This window comes from Diospyros lotus, chromosome 14 (genome assembly GCF_014633365.1).
Source record: "Diospyros lotus cultivar Yz01 chromosome 14, ASM1463336v1, whole genome shotgun sequence".
In the NCBI taxonomy this organism is placed as follows: domain Eukaryota; kingdom Viridiplantae; phylum Streptophyta; class Magnoliopsida; order Ericales; family Ebenaceae; genus Diospyros; species Diospyros lotus.
Window position 1 is genome coordinate 22,287,912 of NC_068351.1, and position 23,918 is coordinate 22,311,829.

The following is a 23,918-nucleotide window of genomic DNA, read 5'->3' on the forward strand; positions in this document are numbered from 1 at the left end:
GTTACAGTTCAATTTATGAGTTACCCGCCTAGTGGCCACCAAGAGGCTAGGGGCATATTTCCCACAGTATGTACTTACGATTTTTATGTTTGCAGAATTCAAATCAGTCAGGTATGTATTACACTTATGTGGGCCTATAAGCTAAAGTTACATACTTGTATTTATTTTACAGTTTATGTGCATTACGTCTTGTAAATGCAACCTTACAGTGATTATTATATCTCTCAGTGCAAGGACAGTTAGTATTTTTGTGAGTATCGATATTTCTCAATTCAACTTCAGTTATTCTTTCCAGCTTATACTTGTTGAGCTTTGTAGCTCACCTTGTACTATTCACCATTCCAAGTTCTAGCGGGGGAGTACCATATGTGAAGCCTAGTAGCAGTGGTCAGTAGTGTGTGTGAATAGAGCCGCTCAAGACAAAAGATGTATGGGAGTTTGTCAGCTTATAGTGTCTTGTCAGTTAGGGTTATTTTATAATTCAGTTGAGAGATTGTCTTTTAGACAGAGCTTATGATTTTCAGTTTATGTTGACTCAGAGTTTTAATTCAGTTGTTTGAGATATTCATTTATGGTATTAGATTTCAGTTTATCAGTTAGTTTTATTTTATTTCCCGTAGTACCTTTTCTTGGGCAGTTCTAGGAGAAGAGGTGTTACAAGTAATGAGGTGAGGTGATGTGTTAGGTATGGGGAAAAGTGAAAAGTATGGTGAGGTGATGTGTTAGGAATGGGAAAAAAATGAAAGGTATGGTGAGGTAATGTGTTAGGAATGAGAAAAAGTGAAAGGTAAGGTGAGATGATGTGTTAAGAATGAGAAAAAGTGATATGATTGCAGATTTCAAAACTCATTTCATTCCAACTTTGGATCACTTTAGAGTCTCAACCTTTTCAAGCCTTTAAATAGGGCCATGGGGTTATTCTCAAAACCATTCCATTTGAGAGAGATTGAGATGAGGGATTTGTGCTTGAGAAAGATGAGAGAAATTTTCAAGATGAAGGAGGAAGGTCGGAGCAAAATCAAGGTTGTGCACGAGAATCGAGGTGGTCTTAGATATGTTTAAGGTGAGAGTTCCTAATCGAAGTTTTGTTTTACTGTGAATAGTTCTATCGAAAACTTGGTTTTATTGTGAGAGTTTCCACTTCAAACTTGGTTTATCATGAGTGGTTCTACCAAAAACTTGGTTTACTGTGAGTGTTCTTACTTAAAAAAACTTGATTTTATTTTGGGTGGTTCAACCCTATACTTGATTTGTTTTATACAAATGATTTAACCTGTGATAGGTTGTTTTCATGCGGATGGTTTATCCAAAGTGGTTATTTACATGTGCATTAAATTTTGTACTTTAAATTATGTGCATGGAAATGTCATTTTGTGTAATGCATCATTACATGTTGTGGTTATGGCATTGGCATATGTGTTGGACATGGGTAGTGTCTCTAGGATGCTTCTGAGCGTAATCTCTGACGTAATTATGGCTAGCCAAGTTCCTGCATTGATGTTGACCTTCCCGTGTCGAGAGTGGTAACAATTGTTCTCGAGATGTTGGAGAGATCAGACATGCATTGATGTTGCCCCTCTTAAGTTAGGATTGTATTATGCCAATGTGTCGAGGAGGTTGCGTTGCCTTCAGAGAGATTGCTCTTTCCCCAAGGTACGAGTTAAACGCTGTGGGGGATTCTCTTGGGTAGGGATATGTTGGGATATGTCAATTTGTTTCATAATCTTAAATATATTCATGAAAAAAAATTTGAACTCTCACTTAGATGATTCAGCATCTAATTTGGACTATGTCCCTGCAATATTCAAATGTTCCATGTGAAAGCAGCGACGCTAAAGGAAAAGGGGTTCTCAAGATGTAGCCATCATTTACGTTGGTGATCTTTAGCATATATTTTATCTATGTTTGAGGTGTTTAGTAGTTGTTGTTGAGAGATGAGTCTCTATATATTTTGTTTTGAAGATGTCATGTCAAACGATGGTTCGAATTTTATATTATAAATAAAAGAATTATGGTTATGTATATTCAAGGTTTCGATTTTTCTTCTGTTGATGTGACGATATTACTAGTCTTAGCTTATTCTTTTAAGTTAATCTGCTGAGATGGTAGATCGGGATTGTCGGGGTTTAATTTACACTGAGCATATGTTAAATGATTGTTAAAAAAAAATATATATTCCCGAAATCTCGAGTTAACGCAAGCTTGGGAAAAACGGGGCATTACAAGAGTTCTCCCGGAAAAGGCCTCAATTCCGAGAGAAGAAGTTCTCCTAGATAACCTTACAAAGCAATATCCCCAGGCTAGTTCTCTAGGAGAAATATCTCACATGCTATAATCTGCCCAATCAAACCAATCTCTTAGGGAAGAACATGGGAGCACAATGTGGCCTGCCTGAAAAAGGCTCTCCTTCCTCTAAAGGACTATTCCCCTTGAGAGGTTCTCACAAAGGCCTTTTAACATCACCTCTTGCGACGGAAGAGCATCACATTTCCCATGCATACGTGCCACGTGTCCCAATCATGGTCAAAGGCTATAAATACCCCTAGACCCCTCACATGCAAGGGACTTTTTTCAACTCCATGACCTTTTTTCCTTTCTAGGACTTTTGGCCTTCATAACCCGACTTTTTACATTCCAAACACCCTCATAACTCCAATTCTCATGGAGAAATACCTTTCTCTAGCTAAATACCTTTCTCCCAAACCATTCATTGCACTCTAGCATACTCCTACATAATTTTCTTATATTTTGACTTCACCATAACACTTTCTACCTTAAGCATTGGAGGTCCCACATGGGAGAAATGTTAGATATAAGCCCTTAAGACTAGTTCTAGTGATATAGTGGGGTTTGATCTTGTAACTCTTTAAATTTTATTCAATGAAAAATTTATGTTTTATTTAAATGCAATATGGTTTAAATTAAACACACACACCCACACACACACATAATATATATATCATTTAGTATAATAAGGTGTGGATACCATTCTTAAGTGTTAAGAAATATACGTGACGGATAATCCACAATTCGTTATACTATAAACATGTTCCTGGCCATAAAGTTCCTAACCCAGATATTAGCAGCTCACAAAGGCCGACACATCATCTTCCTCCTTATTGAGTATGAGATATTAAAAGATAAGGTTAGTGAGTCTTGTGCCATTATGTATGAGATATAGAAGAAATATGAGTAGGTGATCGTTATAGGAATGCGTTCACTGAATAGGACTATTAACATTGAATCACATGGGTTCTATCTCACAGATCAATGATTCAATGTTAACTACGAATTTGCAACTAATCCTTAGATTTGAGATGACATGGTTATCTGTGTGTTGGTGGATTACGATATCAGTAATATTATTTGGTTGTTCTAATCAAGGACGACTATATGTATCTATGTCCCTAGTTTAGTTACACATGGGGTATGTATGCATCAGACATGGAATCTATCACCTCGAGATATATGAGGAGGATATCCTATGCGATTTAGTAATCACTTGATGATAAATCCTTACCCGAGGTAATATGATGATAGAATGTGTGTTCCATAAAGGTTGTGTCATATTAGTCAAAATTGATTTTGGATTTGGTCATATAACGAGATTAAGAGATTTGACTTGCTGACTGTTATCTCATATCTTGTTGGGATATAGGATGATAGATGGAATGTATTGCATGATATCATAGTGTAAGGTTCGCATTACCCGCTAAAGTACTCATCCAATGGTCTAACCTCCATCCCAATAATAATACTTGGGAGTATCTTCTAGATATCCTCAAGAAATTCCCTCAAGTAGCAAGCCTCCTCAACATTTATAAGGACAAGAAAATTTTAAAGGGAGAGGTAATTGTCATGTACTAGAAAAGTATGGGGAAAGATATTGTAATTAAAATGTAATAGAGGGCAAAAATAGTATATCAGAAAAGTATGCAGTAGGGATTATACTAAGTTTGTTACTGCATTAGCAACTTGTACATTCTCAACACATGTAAGCGGTTACCCGCACATGGAAAAGGTTAGGATCCAACTATAAATACAACTAATCCCTTCACACAGAATATGTGAAAATACACTGAAATTATGATTTCTCTCTCTTTCTCTCCCATTTCTTCCTCCCTTCTCTCTACTTATTCTCTCCCTAAATTATCTCTCGTTTCTCCTTATTTCTCTCTCAATCCTTCTATTGATCGAGAATTACTAGTCAGATCCTCAGGGAGCTGACAGCTTGCTGCCTTTTGCATCTTGCATCCAACAATGTGACTATTAGTTCTTCTCTTTAAGAACCTAACCATAGCATCTCATCACTTGCGTAGAAGCTTTGACTAGCACAAAAGCTCTTGGAGCATGGACTGACTTGGTTCCTCGTGTTAGCGAGGGTGGATTGGTCATCCAAAAGAGATAAGTTTGGAATCATTCGCGATAGTTGGTGATTGTTCCTGGAACTGCTTCGAGTGATTACAACGAGGTTGGGAAACAAAGATCTGAGGATTTTCAACCCAAAGACATCTCTTTATTCATCCATAGAAGTATACGTTTCTCACCCCCTATGGATGGATTTGTTTCAATCACATATAGTTGTTATATACAAAGTCTTATAAGGTAATCTTGTTTATGTTTCCGTTGCCTATGTTATTGTTTTGAAAAATTACTAAAACCCTTTCATGAACTACCAAGTGTTGGCCTTGTCTTTCAAGAACAAAAATAATCAACCGAATTAATGAATTGTCAACCTTTTGGCATAGTGATAAAATGATTGACTAATGTTCTGGAACTGTTGACCATTTTTATCAATGAGAATCAAACTTGCATGCATTCTCTCGTTGCTTTTGGAAATAGAGCAATTAATGCTCTATTATAGGTGTATTTAATGCTCTTTCCAGAGAAATTAATGAGGAAAGATGAGCAAGAGACAAAAATGAGGGAATTTGGAGATAGTCTCCACCCATTGCAAACTAAGCATACAAGAGAAGCTTCTTGGCTTTCTTTCTTCTTCTTCTTGCACTGTTCTTTTTCCTCTCTTTTTGGTCCACTTGCAACTTCTTCTTCATCTCTTGTTGTCTTGAGACCGTGCAACGATCATCCTTGTTTATAATCGAACAACAACCATTTGTTAACTTCGCTTGAGACTAGCTATCACTATGGTCCGACGAAGGGTTCTAGTGACAGTCTAGGTGGCTACGGACTTGGTCCCCTACGTGTGTGGGGGTGGTAGGGTCGACCAAGGTGCAAGTTCATGAGGAATCAGAGGCGATTCGTGGTTATTCATGATGGTGGTTTGCAGGTGTCCGACGAGAGACTAAAGGAGCTTGAATTGAGGCGCATTGGAAGCAACCGGCAGCAACATCTTCATCTTAAGAGATAACTATTATCGCTTTCCATTTTTGATGGATGGTTTGTGTTGCATATAGTTGTCTACAATGGCTCTCGTGAGTGGATTTTGTTTTTATTGTTTTACTATATTATAGAGATTTTAAAAATATTTTGAAAACCATCCTGACCACTTGCATAATACGCTAAGTGTTGACATGAACATTCACTAGATTCATTCCACTATTGTTGAGAGGTGTTAAATGATTGGCAATCAACTACTACCATAGTTCTAGTTGGTGCCATGTGGCCATAATTTTGGTATATATTCCATAACATGCCATTCCAATAATATTTTATTTACTTAATATTTATTTTTTTGAACTGTTCTTAATAGTTCAATACAACGGAGTCTTAGTCTTTTGTTTGAATTGCCTGTACAAAATATATAATTATTACTATACATTATTACGACTACCCTTATCCTTTTCTTGATTTTGGGTTGGGCCATGGCAGGCGAATATATTTTTAGGAAAAATATAAGCATTTAAGTTTATAAAAATAGCAATACATATACATTATTATTATTTTTTTTTTAAGTTTTTATGCATTTTAACATTTATAATATATTTTTAGAATGTATATATACATTTTTTTAGTTTCAATTTTAATATATTTAGAAAAATATTTTTGTTAAATAAAATTTATACATATTTTTTGTTTAGAGAGAGAGAGAGAGAGAGAGAGAGAAGAAAAATAAGGCTAAAACAGTGACATTGGTTGTTTCTTAGCAGCGGCGCCAAAGTTATTATTTCAAAGTATGGGAATAGTTTTTGTAATTAATCATTCTAATCTACTCTGTACTGTTTTTTTAACAAAAATGTTATTTGACTATGTGGGCTATATCTTGAATTATACAATTTAATTAAAATGATAAAAATATTCTTCAACCAAAGCGATGAGACGGCGTGAGAAGATGAGGTATATGACTAAAATACTCCTTACCTAAAGCGGTGAGACAGCGAAAGATAGTGAAGCACGAAGAATATTTTAGTCATTTGCACACGTGTGTCTAACCTAAAGTATAGCCCTTGATGTATAAATGTTCTTTGCACTATATTTGAACCTATTCTCATTGAGTGTAAAAATGCCTTTTTTTTTTTAAAAAAAAAAAAGTAAAAAAGATAATAAACATGACCCTTAAATATCAAAAATAAATTACAAAGTCACCTTAAAAGGAGCCCAAATCACGAAAGGTCCGAAAATAATTTAAATTTTTTTTCTTAGGTTGTAATTTACCTTTAATTTAAATTAGGATTTTTATAAAATTTATTAGGCTTATCTCTCGATATTAATTTAGAGTAAATTACAATCGACAACCTTAAGATTTTACTAAGTAAAAATGAACTAGCCTCCTATGGGTGAAAAAGATTACTTAATAATAGGTAAATGTAAACAAGAAAGTAGCCTTATTTGAATTCAATACAAATTACTTTCAATTAATACAAATTACTTAATAATAGGTAAATGTAAAAAACAATAGTTTGCTGTTGTTTGTAGGGTAATTAATGTAGTAAATATAGATTGGTTGCAATGTCTCCTTTTTAGTTAATATATAAGCCCTTATGGATTTAAATAAAAAATAAAATAAAATTTGTCTCTTCGTGTTTTCTTATACGTTTGGAAGGCCCCGCTTAAGTTGTGTCATTATTATTTGGGTTAATTATCCAAAAAATACTTAATTTTAACCAAATTTTTAATTTTTTTAATAATAACATCTATTTTTATTTAGTTTCAATTATGAACCGAAATCCATCCAATTAGGTATTATCATTAAAATATATGACATAATAAAATAATGTACAGTAAAAAAATTATCCACCTAATTAACTCAGCGCTAAAAACAAATCGATAAAAACTAAACAAAAACACTAAACGACGACGAACAAACAAATAAAAAATATTGGGTTAAACATAGTTTGGCTCAAAATTACACATTAACTTATCACATTATATTTTAATGGTAAATATAGAACGGTTTAAAGTTAAAATTAAATAAAAAAAATTAAAATTGAAAATCTGGGTAAATTTCATTATTGTTTTGTAATTAACCCTTTTATTTTTATGATTTGACAGGGACAAAATGACAAACTAAAACGTAACAGTGGCCAAACAATTTCTTAAGGATAGGCAAATTAACTAACTAACTAGTGTTATATAAGTCAAGCAACGAACTCCTAACTGATACAAACAAAAAAAAAAAAAACCGACTCTTTTAACTAATCAACCCATAACAGCGTGAACACCCACATACACGCGCGCGTATATATATGTATATCGATAGAGCTATCTACCCATTCCATATCCCAAACGGAACATTGACAAGCTAACAAGTCTCTTTACTCTCTGAGAGAACTTCCTTCATTTGCATCATCAAGGTTCTTCTTGAATTAATATCCTTTCCATTCGTGGGTATATTTCAGTTCGATCTGCTTTTGGAACTGCGAGAATTGCTGCTTGACAATATTTCTCAATTAATCCAATCTCTGTTTGGATGCGTGCAAATTAAAGACATGGCAGAAGGCAAACAAGCCTGTGCAAGTATATGGAGAAACTTCACAAGAAGAAGAAGAAGACTACGACGAAAACCAACTTGGAAGGTGGTTGGTAAGGTTTAATCCAACAGACCAACAGTTGATCAGTTCGTACGTCGCAAACATGAACTTCCACAATCCTCTTCCCCCTTATCCTGAGATACCCGCCATCGACGCCGCATACTTTTATAGCGTGCCCCCGAGGGATCTTGGTACGTACTTTTACGTATAATATACTTACTTGGGTTGGGTCCATTTCATTTCATCTCTCTTTCTTTCTTTCTTTCTTTCTTTCTTTAATTTTCTTTGGGGATGGGGTTTGGGGTTGGTTTCTGCAGTGGCAGGCAGGTTTGCGGCAAGTGCGAGGCAATGGTTCTTCTTCGTTGGCGGCGTGGAGACAACGCGAACCCGAGGGGTCGGAAATGGAGGGGCGGCGGGCTCTTGGAGGTCATTCGGAAACGAAAACCCAATCCATGATTCCGATGGACAAGTTATGGGTGTGAGGATTGTGTTCACTTACTATTCTGGAACCCAAGCAAGTAGGAGAACTTATTGGAGAATGGACGAGTATCGACTACCCCGCTATAATAATAATAATAATAATAATGCTCAATGGGTCCTCGAAAGAATTAGAAGAGGCCGAGAATATTATGGCAGTAGAAGACTAGGACGCATAGCAGAGGAATAGCTAAACCAACTCCTACCTACTTGTAGCATAGCAGTGGATTCTCATTCATTTTCTCATATTAATTCCTCAATTCTTTTCCCTCCTTTCTTTCTTACTTCGATTACTATACGTACCTCCACATACACATATATGTGCGTGGAGAGGAGAAATAAAAATAAAAAAATAAAAAGTGGCTGGCAATAATATAATATATATCCACAGACACACACGCATATATTGCCGGCTCACCATCCCACGGTTTAGGGTTCCACATTTTGTGATTGCTTTCCTTCTTCTTGTTGACGTGTCCATATTATAATCAATCTGCATGCCCGTGTACGTATGTGTGGCTCAAAATGTTGAAATAATAAAATTGGTCACTTTCTCTATTTGATATTTGACGCAATCTATCTTTAGCCACAAACTAATTAAATGCTTTTCAGTTTATTTTTGTTATGTTTTAGCGTTGTTCTAAACACACTGTAATTAATATTTTGTCACTGATTTTTGTATTCTCTTAAGATAAATGGAAACGTCAGTTTAATTGAAATTTAATTTGATAAATATATATATCAATATATATATATAGTGATGAGCAAAAGTTAAGTGGTATTCCCTTTCTGTTTCAGTTTTGAATTTTAAATTTATTTTAAATTTTATGTTTTAAGTGTCTGTTTTGAGATTTTTAAAAACACGTTCTTTTTATTATTTTAAAAAAAATTTCTTAAAACAAAAAACTAAAAAATGCATTTACTTTAAAATTTTGTAAAATGTTATTTTATGATCATTTATTTAAGAAATTTGATTCAAAATAAATTATAAATTTAATTTAAAGAATTTCAAATATAATACAAGTTATATAATTTAATCATATATAATATATTAAAATTACAAAGTACATTCTAAGTCATTTTTAATTTCACTCAACTATTAATTTCATAATAAATTTATTTTTACCTATAAATTAAAATCTGATATCAATTTTGAGATTTAAATTATTCACAACATAAATATTTAAAAAAATATAAATCATAAAATAACAAAGACTAGCACGAAAGGAAGAAATGGCAGAGGGCGGTGGCAGGCGACTGGATTTGGGTATGGAATGAGGTGGCGATGGCTTGGGTGTGGAGGGCACTGGACGGGCAAGAGCGATGGCAGTGGCGATGGCGAATCTTGGCATGGAAGAAAGTGACCAGCGGTGGCTGTGGCGGATCTGAGCTTGGAGGGACACTGACAGGCAAAGGCGAGGGCAAGGGTGATGGCGATGACAGTGGCGGTGGTGGATCTTAGCATGGAAGGCAGTGACGAGCGGTGACAATGGCGGATCTGGGCTCGAAGGGCTATGGTGGGCAAGGGAGATGGCATTGACAAGGCGAATTTGGGCGTGGCAATGATGGTCGTGGAAGGCGACTGTAATGATGGCAGTGGTGAGTGTGGATGACAGTGATGGCGATGGCATGGATGGTGGTGGCGACCGAGCTTAAAGAGAAAAGAAGAGAGAAAAGAGGTGAAAACGATGGCTATTTTCCGTGTTTTGGATGGAGGGCTGATTTTGACTGAAAACAGCCAAAACGTGTTTTTGACATTTTAAGTTTTCTATATAAATTTTGTGTGTTTTGCAAAATACGTTTTTAAAAATGAGTAAGTAAACACGTTTTGAGTGTTTTAAAAAACTAAAAATGAAAAACAGGCTAAAAACACCAAAGAGAAGATGCCCTTATTTTTTAAAGGGTTGGCTTGGGGGCAGAGGGCATTACCCTCAAAAGAGCTGCATTTTTACATCAAAGCTTGAATTATTTCAAATATCTTCTTTTGGATGATAGAAAGGACACTAAAATATTTAAGAAACATGTTGAGAATGCTGAAAAGCTTCAGACATTTTTTTATGGCATGTTCTAATAATAATAATAATTGGAGCATGATACAATTAATTATATATATTATATACACACACACACACCCACTAGACCAAATTAAAATCGCCTCAAACAAAAATTCATCCAGATTTCTCTCTATATTCTTATTTTCTTTCTTTTTCCTATTTCCAGAGTAATTTTTTTTTTCCAAATGAGTATAAATAAATATACATTACACCAATCTGGAGAATTTAACTATCCCATTTTGATTCCTTTCTCTTCATCTCACAGAAGAATGAAGTATTGAAACAGCCCAGCCAAAATGATAGTAATAACAACAAATTTGCATCTCCAAAACCATATGATCTGCTCAGAAACCATAGGAAAATGGAAATATACACATGATTCTAACCTGCACAACATGAAGTTGCACCTAAACTTTTGCCCATTTGCTGCAAAAATGGCCATTGTAGAAAGCCTTTTAATTTCCACATAAATGTACAAAAGACTAGAACTAATATTTCCCAAGAATGACAATATATATATATATATGGCATCACGAATGGACTGGGTGGGAAAAGAATTTATAAAACATTAAATGCCCTCATTTCTTCTTTGTAAGGGAGAACCTAGCATCCATTCTAGGAGGATTGGTCAAAGTGCCAGCATATATACATACATATATATAGCTAGCTAGCAAGAAATTGAATCATAAGAGCGCAGGGATGCAAGAAGGTAGAGAAGAGGAAAAGAGAGGACAAATAAATAAATTAATGATCAAAGGGAAAGACACTGTACCCTGTCAGGGAGGATTCTGGGCACTGGGAATGCAGTGACGTATCGCTCAGGGGGGAGTCTCTGAGCGTTTGGACCTGCAGCAGAGGATGACGAGGTCTCGGTCCGATCAGCTTGGCCCCGACCATAGTACCTAGCAAAACGATTGACAAGAGAGAAGTTTTCTACATCTTGGCATTCCATTCTTAAGTCTAAGACTGAGGCTCTCTTATCCAACCTGCACCATAACATAAGGATGATTAAAACACAAAAAAAGGGGGCAAAGACATATTGGTAGCAACACCAAATAAAGCCAAACTCTGGGCAATTTTGTTATTTAGTAACATTCTGAATTATTAGCAAAAGAGAGAAAAATACAAAGAAAAACTTGGGTGACTCGGGAAACTCTTAGGTATGATATGAATTATAAAAATCAAACAAAAGACGAGGCCATAGATAAAAATAATTGAGCTAGAATTCATTGGTTAGATCAACTCTTGGTACCTTGTTTTTAACCTTCTGGATTATTCATGGTCCAATCATTACATTAACCCTTTAAACTTTGTTTGCATTATAAGAACATGAGTTTTCTACAAGCAGAGAGACATTTTTTTTTTTTTTTGCTTGGGGGCGGGGGGGTGGATACGAATTACAACTTAATTACCCAACCTTAATTCGCTATAAGCTTCATGTCTTTCTCTTCCTAAGCAATACCTTAAATTAATTCACAAATCAAATGCCCCATGCTATTCCTCAGTACCACAAAAACACCAACCAGCTAATTATTTCTTAATTCCGTAATGTCAATACTGCAACTGAATAGACTAGAAAGGACAAAACTAAAAACCCAAGAAACCAACTAATAGAGTCAAGTAGAAACTGGAACTAGTTAAGCATTAAAAGAGTATATCATAATGCAATAGGGAAAGAAACAAATTCATCGATCACAGAAAGGAATAAACTAAATGCCTTACCAAATTAGTGATCGGCTGCTTACCTCATAAAATCGTTTTCTAGCTCCCTTGCTCTACGAGTGAAGCCTTCCACAGCTTTGGAGAGATGCTGGTTGCCATTTGTTTCAGATGTTCTACACTTATCAGACAAGCTGTAATACAACTTTTAGGAATCACATAACCATATGGAGGGGGGAAAAAATCCTATCTGAAACCAAATATCACAAGGACATTGGTGAACAAATTCCAGTAAACTTCAAATTAAACTCTTACAGGTTTCTGCTGTCAAGAGGCACATGGGAATCACTTTCTGAGAAAGGAATTGAGCTGCAAGCATCCCCAAGTGCCAGCCTAGCAACCATGTAAGTTAGAGTCTCATAGTTTGAACCAGCATCCGCAGAGAGAACAGCTCCCAGGGGAGGTGGAAATAATTGCTGCATCAGCTGTGTTGTCAAGATAAGCCGCCTCTTAGTTCTAAGCATGGTTGGTCCGTCTTCAGTAATATCAGCCTCATCTTCCACCTGTTACCAAACGCAACACAAAGCCTTAATAGCATTAAAAAACCATATGAACACTTCAATAACAGACATGAAGAAGTAAATAATAATAATAATAACAATAACCACACCTTGTCAGCTAGCCGGTTTGTAGCAGCTTTGACCCAGTTAATTTCTGCCATGCTGCAACCAACAACAACCCAATCAAGATTACTATAGCTAAAAAAAGAGAGGCAACTATGTGTTATCCACAAAAATATGCAGTTGTACCAACATTAATATATCATATTCATAGAGCAAAAAGAAACACATATCATATTCAAAGAACACAATAGAAGAAGAACACAGAAAAAGAAGGAAGAAGCCACTTTCTAAGAGGAATTCAGCATGGACAGTAAGCTCAATTTAGTATATCTGCAAGTACCTCATAGTCAGAAGACTTCGAGAACCTGGTGTCACCTCTTTATGCCAAGGAAGAAGCTCTGATGTGGCAGTCTTCCTCTTCTTTGGTCTCACAGCAACCAAATATTGAGCACCAATATTCTGGGCTGGTGACAGTGAAGAAGAGACATGTTCAACTGGCATAGATGTAACAGTTGGCCTCTTCCAGATGTTGCCCACCTCACTTGAATCAGCAGCAGCATCTACTTGCTCCAAAGGACCATGAGCACAAAAACTGTCAGTAGACTTTGCAAGTGTAAATGGTTGTTCCAATGTCTCTGCAGTTAAATTTTTGTGTGTGCCATACATAGGCAGCATCTGCCCATTTTTAGAGGATCCAAACTTATTAAACCAGGAAGGTGCCATCTGGGGACCAATCTGGGATTGTTCAACTCTGATGGAAGCTGTACTGTTGCTATGAGTCTCAGAATCTGTCCGAATAAAAGCAGGCACGTCCTGAGAAGGTACATTGCCAAGTTGAAAAGATGGTTTTCTTTCCAAATTATCCGATGGCCCTGAGAAGCATAGCATTTTAGAGTCTCCAGATGGAACTACACTACTATGAACTAATGAATCTCCAATTATGAAGCACTCACCTGACTGCCCAGCTGTTGGAGCCATCTCACTTCCCAGACCACCATCTGCCCCTGCCGATCTCTTCAAAATCATATTACTCGAATTAATCTTTGTACTCTTCATCACCTGAATTTGATGCAATAAGGAGTAATTTTCATGCAAAAGATTATTTGGTTTTAAGGAACGACCAAAGGCTTCAATCTCTCTCTGAGTTGAAGCAGAACAAGAAGAAGCCTTGGCCTGATTCTTGATAATAGATTCCTTCCCCTGGGATGCACTCATCTTTTCAGCCAAGTCAGTGTTCCCTGAAGAAACTGGCTGATGGAAGCTTCCCTTTTCTGGTTCTTGTGATTCCCTTGAATTTGCACCGACCTCAGACAGACCTTTACCTTCTTCAAGCGCATTATCCTGTGAAGTTGATGAGGTTGACCCCAAATTATCATTTAGCTTGTAAGGTTGGGCTCTTAGATGTTGATGACTAGGATTAGTAGCCCATGCATTAGGCATCATTTTCAGGAAAGCACCCTTTTGAGAGATGCCAGATGCAACAAAAGGCTGAGACGATGGCAAAGCCTGCCCCGAAATTAGTGTGGTCGAGGCTCTTTCAATAGAATAATTGGTATCACTGGACGGCGATGCCTCACCAGATGAAATGTGTTTATCACCAGAGGCTTCTGGCATAGATTGACTTGTAAGAGGTCTATTGATATATTCATCAGTCTGCTGAAAATTGGAGAAATTCCTATCAAAAGATACTTTTGTGGGTTGGTTTATTGGAACTTTTCCACCTGGACCAATCATTTGTTGACTCTGAAACTTACTTCTTGAGTTGCGAAAACCAGCAGTTGATGTTGAGGATAGGTTTCCGGGCATATTACACTGTGAGGCTTCATTGTCAGTTTGGCCTGTCATACCGATCTTATTAGTCTTGAGTTTTCCTTGAGATGTTCCACGTGAAGGCTTCAAAGACTGTCCCTGAACTGCGGAACCCAACCATGCATGACCCTGGTCTCTTAACTCAGGAGTTGCATGCCTCAAACTGGAAGAACTGTCTGTCTGTGTGGACTTCTGAGAAGCCAATAAATGGTTTTGGACAGGCAGGTGTTGTGATGGAGGTGCAAGTTGTAAACCAAAACCTTGTGAGACAGAAGACTGATTTTGCTGAGGGTGATCAACAGATCCATCATAATCGCCACCTTCATTGGATTGGTCCACTTTGTGAAGGAGCTCAAGCATATTTTTTCTGTGATGAAAATAGAGCATCTATTTAAGCATGCAAACGACTATTACCAAAACATTTCACACAGAAAATGACAGAAGCCTTAAATAGTTGAAAAAGCTGAATCAAAGACTTGCCAAACCATGACACATGTATTCTATCAATGTAATTCCTTCCTGATACACATCCTTCGGCATAGCACATCTCACGAGGAATTCAGATTACTAAATTTTAATGTTTGATATTAGGATTTAGGTTTTATTTGAATTTAGTTAGATTTTATCTTTAGATTTATCTTTTGTTTATTATGTTAAGATAAATTTAGTTAAGAGTAATTATCTTTTAGTTCAGACTTAAGCATATAAATAGGCTTATTACGTAATCAAAGATTAGGCTTTTGATTGATATCGAATAAAATTAATCATTATCTCCCTGATTTCTCTCTTCCTCTCTCTTTCTCTCTCAGGTTTTCTTCCCTTCTCAAACTTCTTTTTCAATCTTTTCTCTAGTTGTTCTGCAACATCATATCATATGCCAGAAAGACCCGGTATGGTCAAAAAAATAAGTATACAAACATAAACTGTAACATCCAAATGGGCCTTTTCTGACGGGGCAACTGAGCAGACAAGCACTAGAGCTCCACAAGAAAACTGAAAGTGGAGTTCAATGCCAAGAAGGGGGATGGACCATGGACAAGTTCATGGGTGAAGTGAGTGCCACCAAGTGTCTATAAATATGGAATGAGACGGCTCTTGAAGCATTAACCGTCAAGAATGGCCTAACTAGATTAATTGGTACTTGCCAAATCAGCTTCTTTGTGCAGTTGATAGATGATTTACACATGTACAGTCCAAGAACAGCCTCCTCATCCATCTGAGGCATGATTAAGAGTGGCTCTTATTGAAGATATGTATGAAACAAGATTAAGATGGTTTCGTCATGTGAGAAGACTAATAGAGACTACATGAGGAGATGGGATGGAACAAGTCTTTAACAAAAGAAGTAAAGAAAGACCAAAAAGAACTTGGTGGGAAACTTTTAGGTAGGATAGGAGTTACAAGGGCCTTAAAAATGATTAAGCCATGGATAGAAATTATTGGTGAGCTAGAATTCATATAGCCAACTGACATGGTGGGATTAAGGCTATATATGTTGTTTTGTTTGTTGGGCTCACTTTAAAGTATATTAGTCCACAAGTTATCAAATATACCTGGTTGACCTAACAAATCATGGAATAGACAACTTCATCAGGCTACTCATGGTTCATGCTAGGCCTTCTTTTTTTTCATTGGCTCATTACAACATATGTCTCACACTACATGAATCATCTAACCAATAACATTGTGTCATGTACCTAGACCTTAAGGCTTTTACATTGAGGGGTAGTTACAGCTGTAAGGGAGTTGTACCTAGCTGTAAGCATTACAGATTGTACTCGGAGAATTGGTAACCGCTTTTGGAGCCAATCTTCTGCTGTGGCTTAGTATATAAGAGCTGACCCAGCCATTTTTCAAATCATCGAATACAATTGAAGAATTCTCTGGTTACCTGCCTCTCTCTCTCTCTCTCTCTCCCCCCTCCCCCAATTCTCTACTATTCCCTCTCTTTCCACAAAACCCTCAATCTCCTGCCTAATTCTCATCCAAATCAGTTGAGAATTCTCTGTCAGATCTAGGATCTAACATTCTAGTATCAAGGCAAGTTCCTGGCCAACGATCTCTCAAGCAATCAACTCACCAATGCCTAACAGCACCTGAATGAAGCAAATGGAGTCTCAGTTGCAGCAAGTGACAATGGCGGAGATGCAGACTCGTATGGGATCCATGGAGGAGATGATTGCAACACTGGCGGATAAGAAGCTGGACGATGTCACGGATCGGCCGCGGGGGGATATGAGCAATCAAATCCGAGAAGAGATGCAAGAGCAAAGCAACATGTTGCATGAGCAGATGCAACAGTTCATGCTCATGTTCTCCAACCAAAATTAAGTAAGGATTTCAGCTGATATTCCTCCTAGAGATAGGCCGGAACCAATTCTCCCAGGAATCGGAACCAACCACAAGGCAGCGGGATCCTCAGAGTTGAGGTTGAACTAGCCATTGTGGGAAAAAATGTGGTGGAGAAGTGATAGGAGATACAAGGGTGACCCCCCACCAATCCAGTTTTCCAGTGCCAAAAATGGAATTACCTCTATTTCAGGGCCAAAAGCCTAGATGGGGGGTGAGGCGATGTGAGAACTTGTTCAGCATCCACCAGGTGGCCAACAACCAAAGGGGTAGCATCTACCTATCTAAATGATATTGGAGATGTGTGGTTCTAGGGATGGTCTAGAGTTAGGGATGGTTGCAATTGGGACAAATTTGTTAAAGGTTTGTGTGAGAGGTTTGGAGATCATGGCATGATGGATATACTAGAAGAATTTAACAAGTTGAAACAAGGTAGGGCAATATAGGAATATCAACTCAAATTTGAGGAGTTGAAATCACCCATGCTGAACCGTAACCCCTACATGACCGAGGAATACTTCGTCTCGAGCTTTGCCAGTGGCTTAAGCGATGATCCTAGACCTACGGTGAAGATGTTGACGCCTAAGACAGTGCAAGACGCAGCTGAGGGTGCTTCACTGCAAGAGCTACTGGTGGAAGCACCAATGTAGAAGCAGAGGATGCAAAGTAAGGGGGGGAAACTATAATGTGATGCAGGTAGGAGGAAAGGTGCAAGGGGAGGAACTTGCTAAAACTAGTGCAGGTTTCAGATATCAAACAGTACCACCATCTGCCCCATTGATGCAACAAGGGTGAAAACTCATAGAACAAAGGATTTGCCAGGGCATCAGTGCAGGAAGCAATTACTTCTATTGGAAGGGGGGAGAAGAAGAAGAAGAAGAAGACACTGGGGAAGACGGGCTGACAGTAGGGAATGAAATGGAAGAAGAGGACAATGGAGCAATATCCCTACATGCAAATAAAGGAATGGCCAGCAGTAAAATAATTAAAGCAGAAGGAAGAGTGCAGGACAGTACACTCATGGTTCTAATTGACAGTGGGAGTACCCACAGCTTCATTGATGAAGGGACAGCCAAGAAGATGAAGTGTAAGCTGGCCAGCACACAGCCACTATCGGTAACTGTTGCTAATGGCAGTAAGGTCGTGAGTAAGTCGTCCACTTGCATAGGCTTCTGTTGGGAAATGCAGGGGGAGACTTTTGAAGCTGATATGATATTGTTGAAACTCGGAGGCGGTCACATAGTGCTGGGGGTAGATTGGATGAAGGGGCTGAACCCAATTAGCTTTGATTTCAATAAGATGAAAGTATCCCTCGAGAAGGAAGGCCAGAGGGTGATTCTCTAGGGGAATGTAGAGATGGGAAGTTGCAAGATGATGAAGGGGAAAAGGTTGCAGAAACTGTTCAGGAGCAAATTATCCCAGGTGGCACAACTATTTTCAATTGAGGCTAGGGAGGAACCAGAAGGTCATGAGGAGCTGGAAGGGGAGTGTATGATGGCTATCAGCAATCAGCCTCAAGCCTTATGGCAGGTACACGAACTGGCCCCACTAGATATATTATTAGTTGAATTTCAGGACCTATTTGTAGAACCTAAGTCACTGCCACCTAAGAGACCCTTTGATCATTCCATACCTCTCCAGCCAAATGTTGAACCAGTAACCATTCAATCATACAGATATCCTCCCAAGCTTAAATCAGAAATTGAAAAGCTAGTGAAGGATATGTTAACCAATCTATAATCAAGCCGAAGCCTTTTTGCCTCGCCCATCCTGTTGGTTAAAAAGAAATATGGTACATGGCATTTTTGCATTGATTACCATCACTACGTGTTGGATGAACTTAAACACACCTTAGTATTTCCCAAATAGGACCTCAAATCCGATTATCATCAGATCCAGATGAACCCTAATGACATATCAAAAACAACCTTCAAGACACATTATAGCCACCATGAATTTATAGTAATGCCTTTCAGGCTTACCAACGCCCCAGCTACATTCCAAGCCCTAATGAGCCAAATATTTGAACCCAACCTTAGAAATGTTGGTATTCTTTGATGACATTCTGATCTATAGCCCTTCATTCACCCAACACATTACCACCTTAGGACTACATTTGAGGTCCTTAGTTTCAACCGACTATATATCAAGAGGTCAAAGTGTGCTTTTGCACAGAAGCAGGCGGAATACCTTGGACATGTTATTTCCAATGCTCGAGTTAGCACAAATCACAAAAAAATAGTTGCAATGACTATTTGGCCTAAGCCTACCAATATTAAGGCCCTAAGGGGATTTCTAGGGCTAACCGGTTATTATAGAAGGTTTGTGAAGAATTATGGGGTGATCAGCAAACCCTTGAATGAACTATTGAAGAAAGATGGGCTCAAATGGAATCTCAAGGCTAAGGAGGCATTTGAACAACTAAAGAAGGTGATGAGTGAGGTACTAGTGTTGGGATTACTGGATTTTAGTAAGACATTCACATTGGAGACAAATGCTAGCAACACAGTGATAGGGGCAATCCCAACACAAGATGGTCAGCCATTGGCTTTCATTAGCCAGGCCTTAGCCCTAAGGCACCTAGCGCTTAGCATCTATGATAAAGAATTGTTAGCAATCTTGATGGACGTTGACAAGTGGAGACATTATTATTATTATTTTTTTTTTTTTTTTTTTGGGGGGGGGGGGGGGGGGGTTGCGCTCAAGTTCTTACTGCAACAAAGGCTACACACACATCTACAAAAGAAGGGAATTTGGGGGGGGGGGGGGGCGCTCAAGTTCTTACTGCAACAAAGGCTACACACATGTCTACAAAAGAAGGGAATGGCCAAATTGACGGGGTTGGATTATGTAATACAATTTAGGAAGGGAAAGGAGAATGTGGCAACAGATGCATTATCCCACTGTCATGAAGAGGGAACATCCGCAGCCATCATAGCAATGGTGCTAGATTGGTATCAAGAAGTCATAGCTCACTACGAGACAAGGGAGTGGACAAGGGAATTATTGAAGCAGTTTCGTATTGATGCCAATAGCAAACTAGGATACACATTAGTCAACGGGCTGGTGAGATATCAAAGCAAGTTGGTAATTGGGGACTATGAAACACTGAAAAATAAAATCCTCCAATCCTGTCACAAAAGGGTTTTGAGAACTGATGATTCAAATAGCTATAAGTCTTAGTTTGTTTTTTGCTTACTAATGTAATTTCTCTATTGCTGTAATTTTGTTATTCTATTGTTGTAACTCTACTAGTGATATTAGTTAGCAAAGCTGGAAGATTCCTCACATGGAAGGGGAATAGAATAGGACAAAAGGGCGGTTATAACCGCATGGAGAAGGGATCTGTTGTGGCAGCCCTCCACCCATCGATTGTATAAATATTCCCAAGCTTGCTAGGAAGATCATCATTGAATTGAATATTAGAATCGATTCTTCCTTCTATTGTTCTTATCTCTCTCCTCTTCTCACTTTCTTCTCTCTCCCTCTCTCTCCCTTCCTTGCTCTATTATGTTCTGTTTTGGTAGAAACTATCTCCTAATCCATTATGGGCTAGGAGCGCTCTAAATTTACGAACGAGTCGTAACATTTTGGTATCAAAGCCACCTTTCCTCGGTCAGTTAAGGAAGAAGATGGAGATAGCAAAAGGGACCCGCATGAAGAATTTGAAATCCCAACTACAACAGGCCAGGTCGACCATGGCTGATTGTCAAAATTGGATCGACCAACTGGAATTAGGAGCTACCTGGAGCCATGAGACGATCATGGCGTTGGATCGCTGAGTGGAGAGCACCATGGATGGATTGGAGCAAAGGCTGGAAGGATCCATCGCAAGGGTGCGAGATGAACTAGGTGCTCAAATGCAACAGTTCATGGTCATGTTTGCTCGCCAAAAGCCAATAAGGTTGTCTCCTAATTTTCCACCCAGAGAGCATACAAAACAAATCTTACAGAGGAATAGGACTAACAGGGGACGAGGAGCTTCGGAGATTGAGGTGGACCTAGAGGAGAAGTTGGTCGGATTGATGGATAGGGGTCGGGAAGGCCCTATAAATCATTAGCACCCGGGGTTTCTGATGCCCCGAATGGAGATTCCCACCTTCGAGGGGGTCAATCCTCGATGGTGGCTGAAGAAATGTGAGAGGATGTTTGAGTGGTATGGTGTTCCTGAGAGGCAGAGAGTACCCCTAGTTGCGACTTATTTCAATGAGGTAGTGGACGCATGGTACCAAGGGAGCATTAGACAGGGGAGGAATTCTCTGAAAGGTTGTGTGAAAGGTTTGGGGAAAGAAGTATGGTGGACATTGTAGAGGAATTTAACGAGCTGAGGCAAATCAGTAGTGTGAAGAGCTACCAAAAACGTTTTGAGGAGTTGATTTCTCTCACAATCCAACATAATCCTCACATGTCAGATACCTACTTTGTGTTGAGTTATCTAAGTGGCCTTAATGATGAGCTCAGGCCAATGGTAAAGGTGTTGAGGCCTCAGTCGGTGGAGCAAGCCTCAGAGAATGCTAAGCTGCAAGAGTTGGTGGTAGAAGCCTTAATGAGGAAGCAAAGGCAGCAAACGAGGGGAGTGGTAGTAGGATCATCTAATGTTGTTGGGAGACACCCCAATCAGGATCTGATAAAAGGAAATAGTGGGGGGAGAGGGGTGGTGGGCCCTAACCCAGCTCCTTTTGGAGAGCAATTGAGGGAACAGAGAAGACTAGCCAGATTGTGCTTCCGGTGTGGAGAGAAGTATCATGTGAGACATCAGTGCAAGAGGCAGATACTACTGCTAGAAGGGGATGAGGAGTCAGACCAAGAGGTAGTAGAAAAAGAAGATGAGGAAGGGGCCAGGGAGGACAATGGAGAAATATCAATCCATGCCTTGAAGGAGGTAACTAACAACAAAATAATAAAGGTAGAGGGGCAGATTAAAGGAAAATGCTTGATGGTCTTAATTGACAGTGGAAAGTACCCACAGTTTTCTATATGAAGGCACGACCAAGAGGCTGAGATGTCAACTCACGGGTACACCACCCTTGAGTGTGCCCGTGGCCAACGGGTGATGAGTACCTCGTCTTGCAACGGGTTCTATTGGGAGATGCAAGGTGAAAAATTTGAAGCAAACCTAAGATTGTTACAATTGGGGGGATGTGATATAGTATTGGGGGTGGATTGTATGAAAGGAGTAAGCCTAATTAGCTTCGACTTTAACCGAATGGAGGTGTAATTTGAAAAGGAAGGACGAAGGATGATATTGACAGGAGGTAAGGAAGGTGGAACATGCAAGATGATAACAGGAAGGAGGCTGCAGAAAGTACTTAGGGGAAAATGGAGTCAGCTGGCCAATCTCTTCTCCATCGTAGTAGCTAAGGAGCTTCCAGGAGGGCACAGAAGTGCTTACCTAACTGTCAGCTCAACTAGGGAACTCCTGACAAGGTAAATCACTTAGATTGTATTAATGAATTGATGGCAGAATATGAGGACCTTTGCATGGAACCCAATTCCCTACCTCCCACCAGATCATTTGATCACACCATTCACCTAAAGCCAAATGTCGAGCCCATTAATGTGAGATCCTATCGATACCCTCCACTTCAAAAGAATGACATAGAGAAAATGGTTAGGGAAATGCTTCAACAGTCCATTATTTAACCCAACCAAAGCCCTTTTGCTTCCTATCCTATTAGTCAAAAAGAAAGATGGATCATGGCAATTTTGTGTGGATTACTGCCAAGTTAATGCCATGACCATCAAAGAAAAATTCTCTATACCTTTGGTGGAAGACCTCTTAGATGAACTTCACCAAGCCTAAATCTTTTCAAAGCTTGATTTGCATTCGGGGTACCATCAAATTAGGATGAGGTCGGAAGACATACATAAGACAGCCTTTAGGACCCACCACGAACACTTTGAATTCTTGGTAATGCCATTTGGGCTTACCAATGCCTCAACCACTTTTCAATCTTTAATGAGCCAAATATTCGAACCCTACCTTCGGAAATTTATCCTTGTGTTCTTTGATGACATACTAGTCTACAGCCCTTCCCTTAGCCAGCACCTAATTCATCTTAAGACCACCTTGGACATCCTCAAATCTAACTGGCTTTTCATTAAGAAATCTAAGTGTTCATTTGGTCAAAGGCAAGTTAAATATTTGGGGCACATTATATCCAAGGTAGGGGTTAGCGCTGATCCAAAGAAAGTGGAGGCTATGGTGTCCTAGCTGAGGCCTAATTCAGTGAGGTCTTTGAGGGGGTTACTAGGATTGACCGAGTACTACCGTCGGTTCGTAAGAAATTACGAAATCCTTAGCAAACTATTAACAGAGTTATTGAAGAGGGAAATTTCAGTTGGGGCCCTGAGGCTGAAGGGGCCTTTGAGAAGTTAAAGGAAGCCATCAGTGAAGTGTTGGTATTAGGGCTGCCCGACTTTAGCAAGCCCTTTGTCCTAGAGACAGACACATGGGGCAATGGTGTAAGAGCAGTCCTAGCTCAAGAAGGGAGACCATTGGCATTCTTAAGCCAAACCTTAGGCCCAAAACATTTGGGGCTTAGCATATATGAGGAGTTTCTCGCAGTGCTGATGACTGTAGATAAATGGAGACATTACTTGGAAATGGGAAGGTTTATAATTAAAACAGACCACTAAAGCTTGAAGTTTCTTTTACAGCAGAAACTACAAACACAGTTCCAAAGAAAAGGCATGACCAAGTTGACGGCTTTAGACTACTCAATACAATATAAGAAGGAAAAGAAAATGTAGTTGTAGATGCACTTTAAGGTGTCATGAAGAAGGGAGTGTAGCAGCCATACTATTGTCATTCCCGAATGGTGTCAACAGGTGATAGAAAGCTATGAAGGAGATGATAAAGTGAGGGAATTACTAGAAAAGGTGGTCATGGGATCTGAAGGGGTCGAAGGGTATACATTGGTGGACGGGATGTTAAGACAGTAGGGCCGGATTGTAATTGGGAATAATGAAGATCTCAAGAGGAAGATCTTGCAATCATTGCACAAATCTTCATTGGG

At 38.7% G+C, this 23,918-nt stretch overlaps 1 protein-coding gene across 3 annotated transcripts in view; it reads right to left on the minus strand.

The window, feature by feature from the left end:
• Positions 1–10,860: 10,860 nt before the first annotated feature.
• LOC127789850 (uncharacterized) overlaps positions 10,861–23,918 on the minus strand; it is a 55,715-nt gene continuing 42,657 nt past the window's right edge. For all 3 annotated transcript variants that reach the window (XM_052318882.1, XM_052318884.1, XM_052318883.1), the window contains 6 exons: positions 13,695–14,917; positions 13,082–13,613; positions 12,789–12,840; positions 12,434–12,681; positions 12,205–12,312; positions 10,861–11,445 (listed from right to left, as the gene is read on the minus strand). In XM_052318882.1, the coding sequence (XP_052174842.1) occupies positions 11,211–11,445; positions 12,205–12,312; positions 12,434–12,681; positions 12,789–12,840; positions 13,082–13,613; positions 13,695–14,917 (2,398 nt within the window). In that variant the 3' untranslated portion in view covers positions 10,861–11,210. The remainder of the gene's footprint in view (positions 11,446–12,204; positions 12,313–12,433; positions 12,682–12,788; positions 12,841–13,081; positions 13,614–13,694; positions 14,918–23,918) is intronic.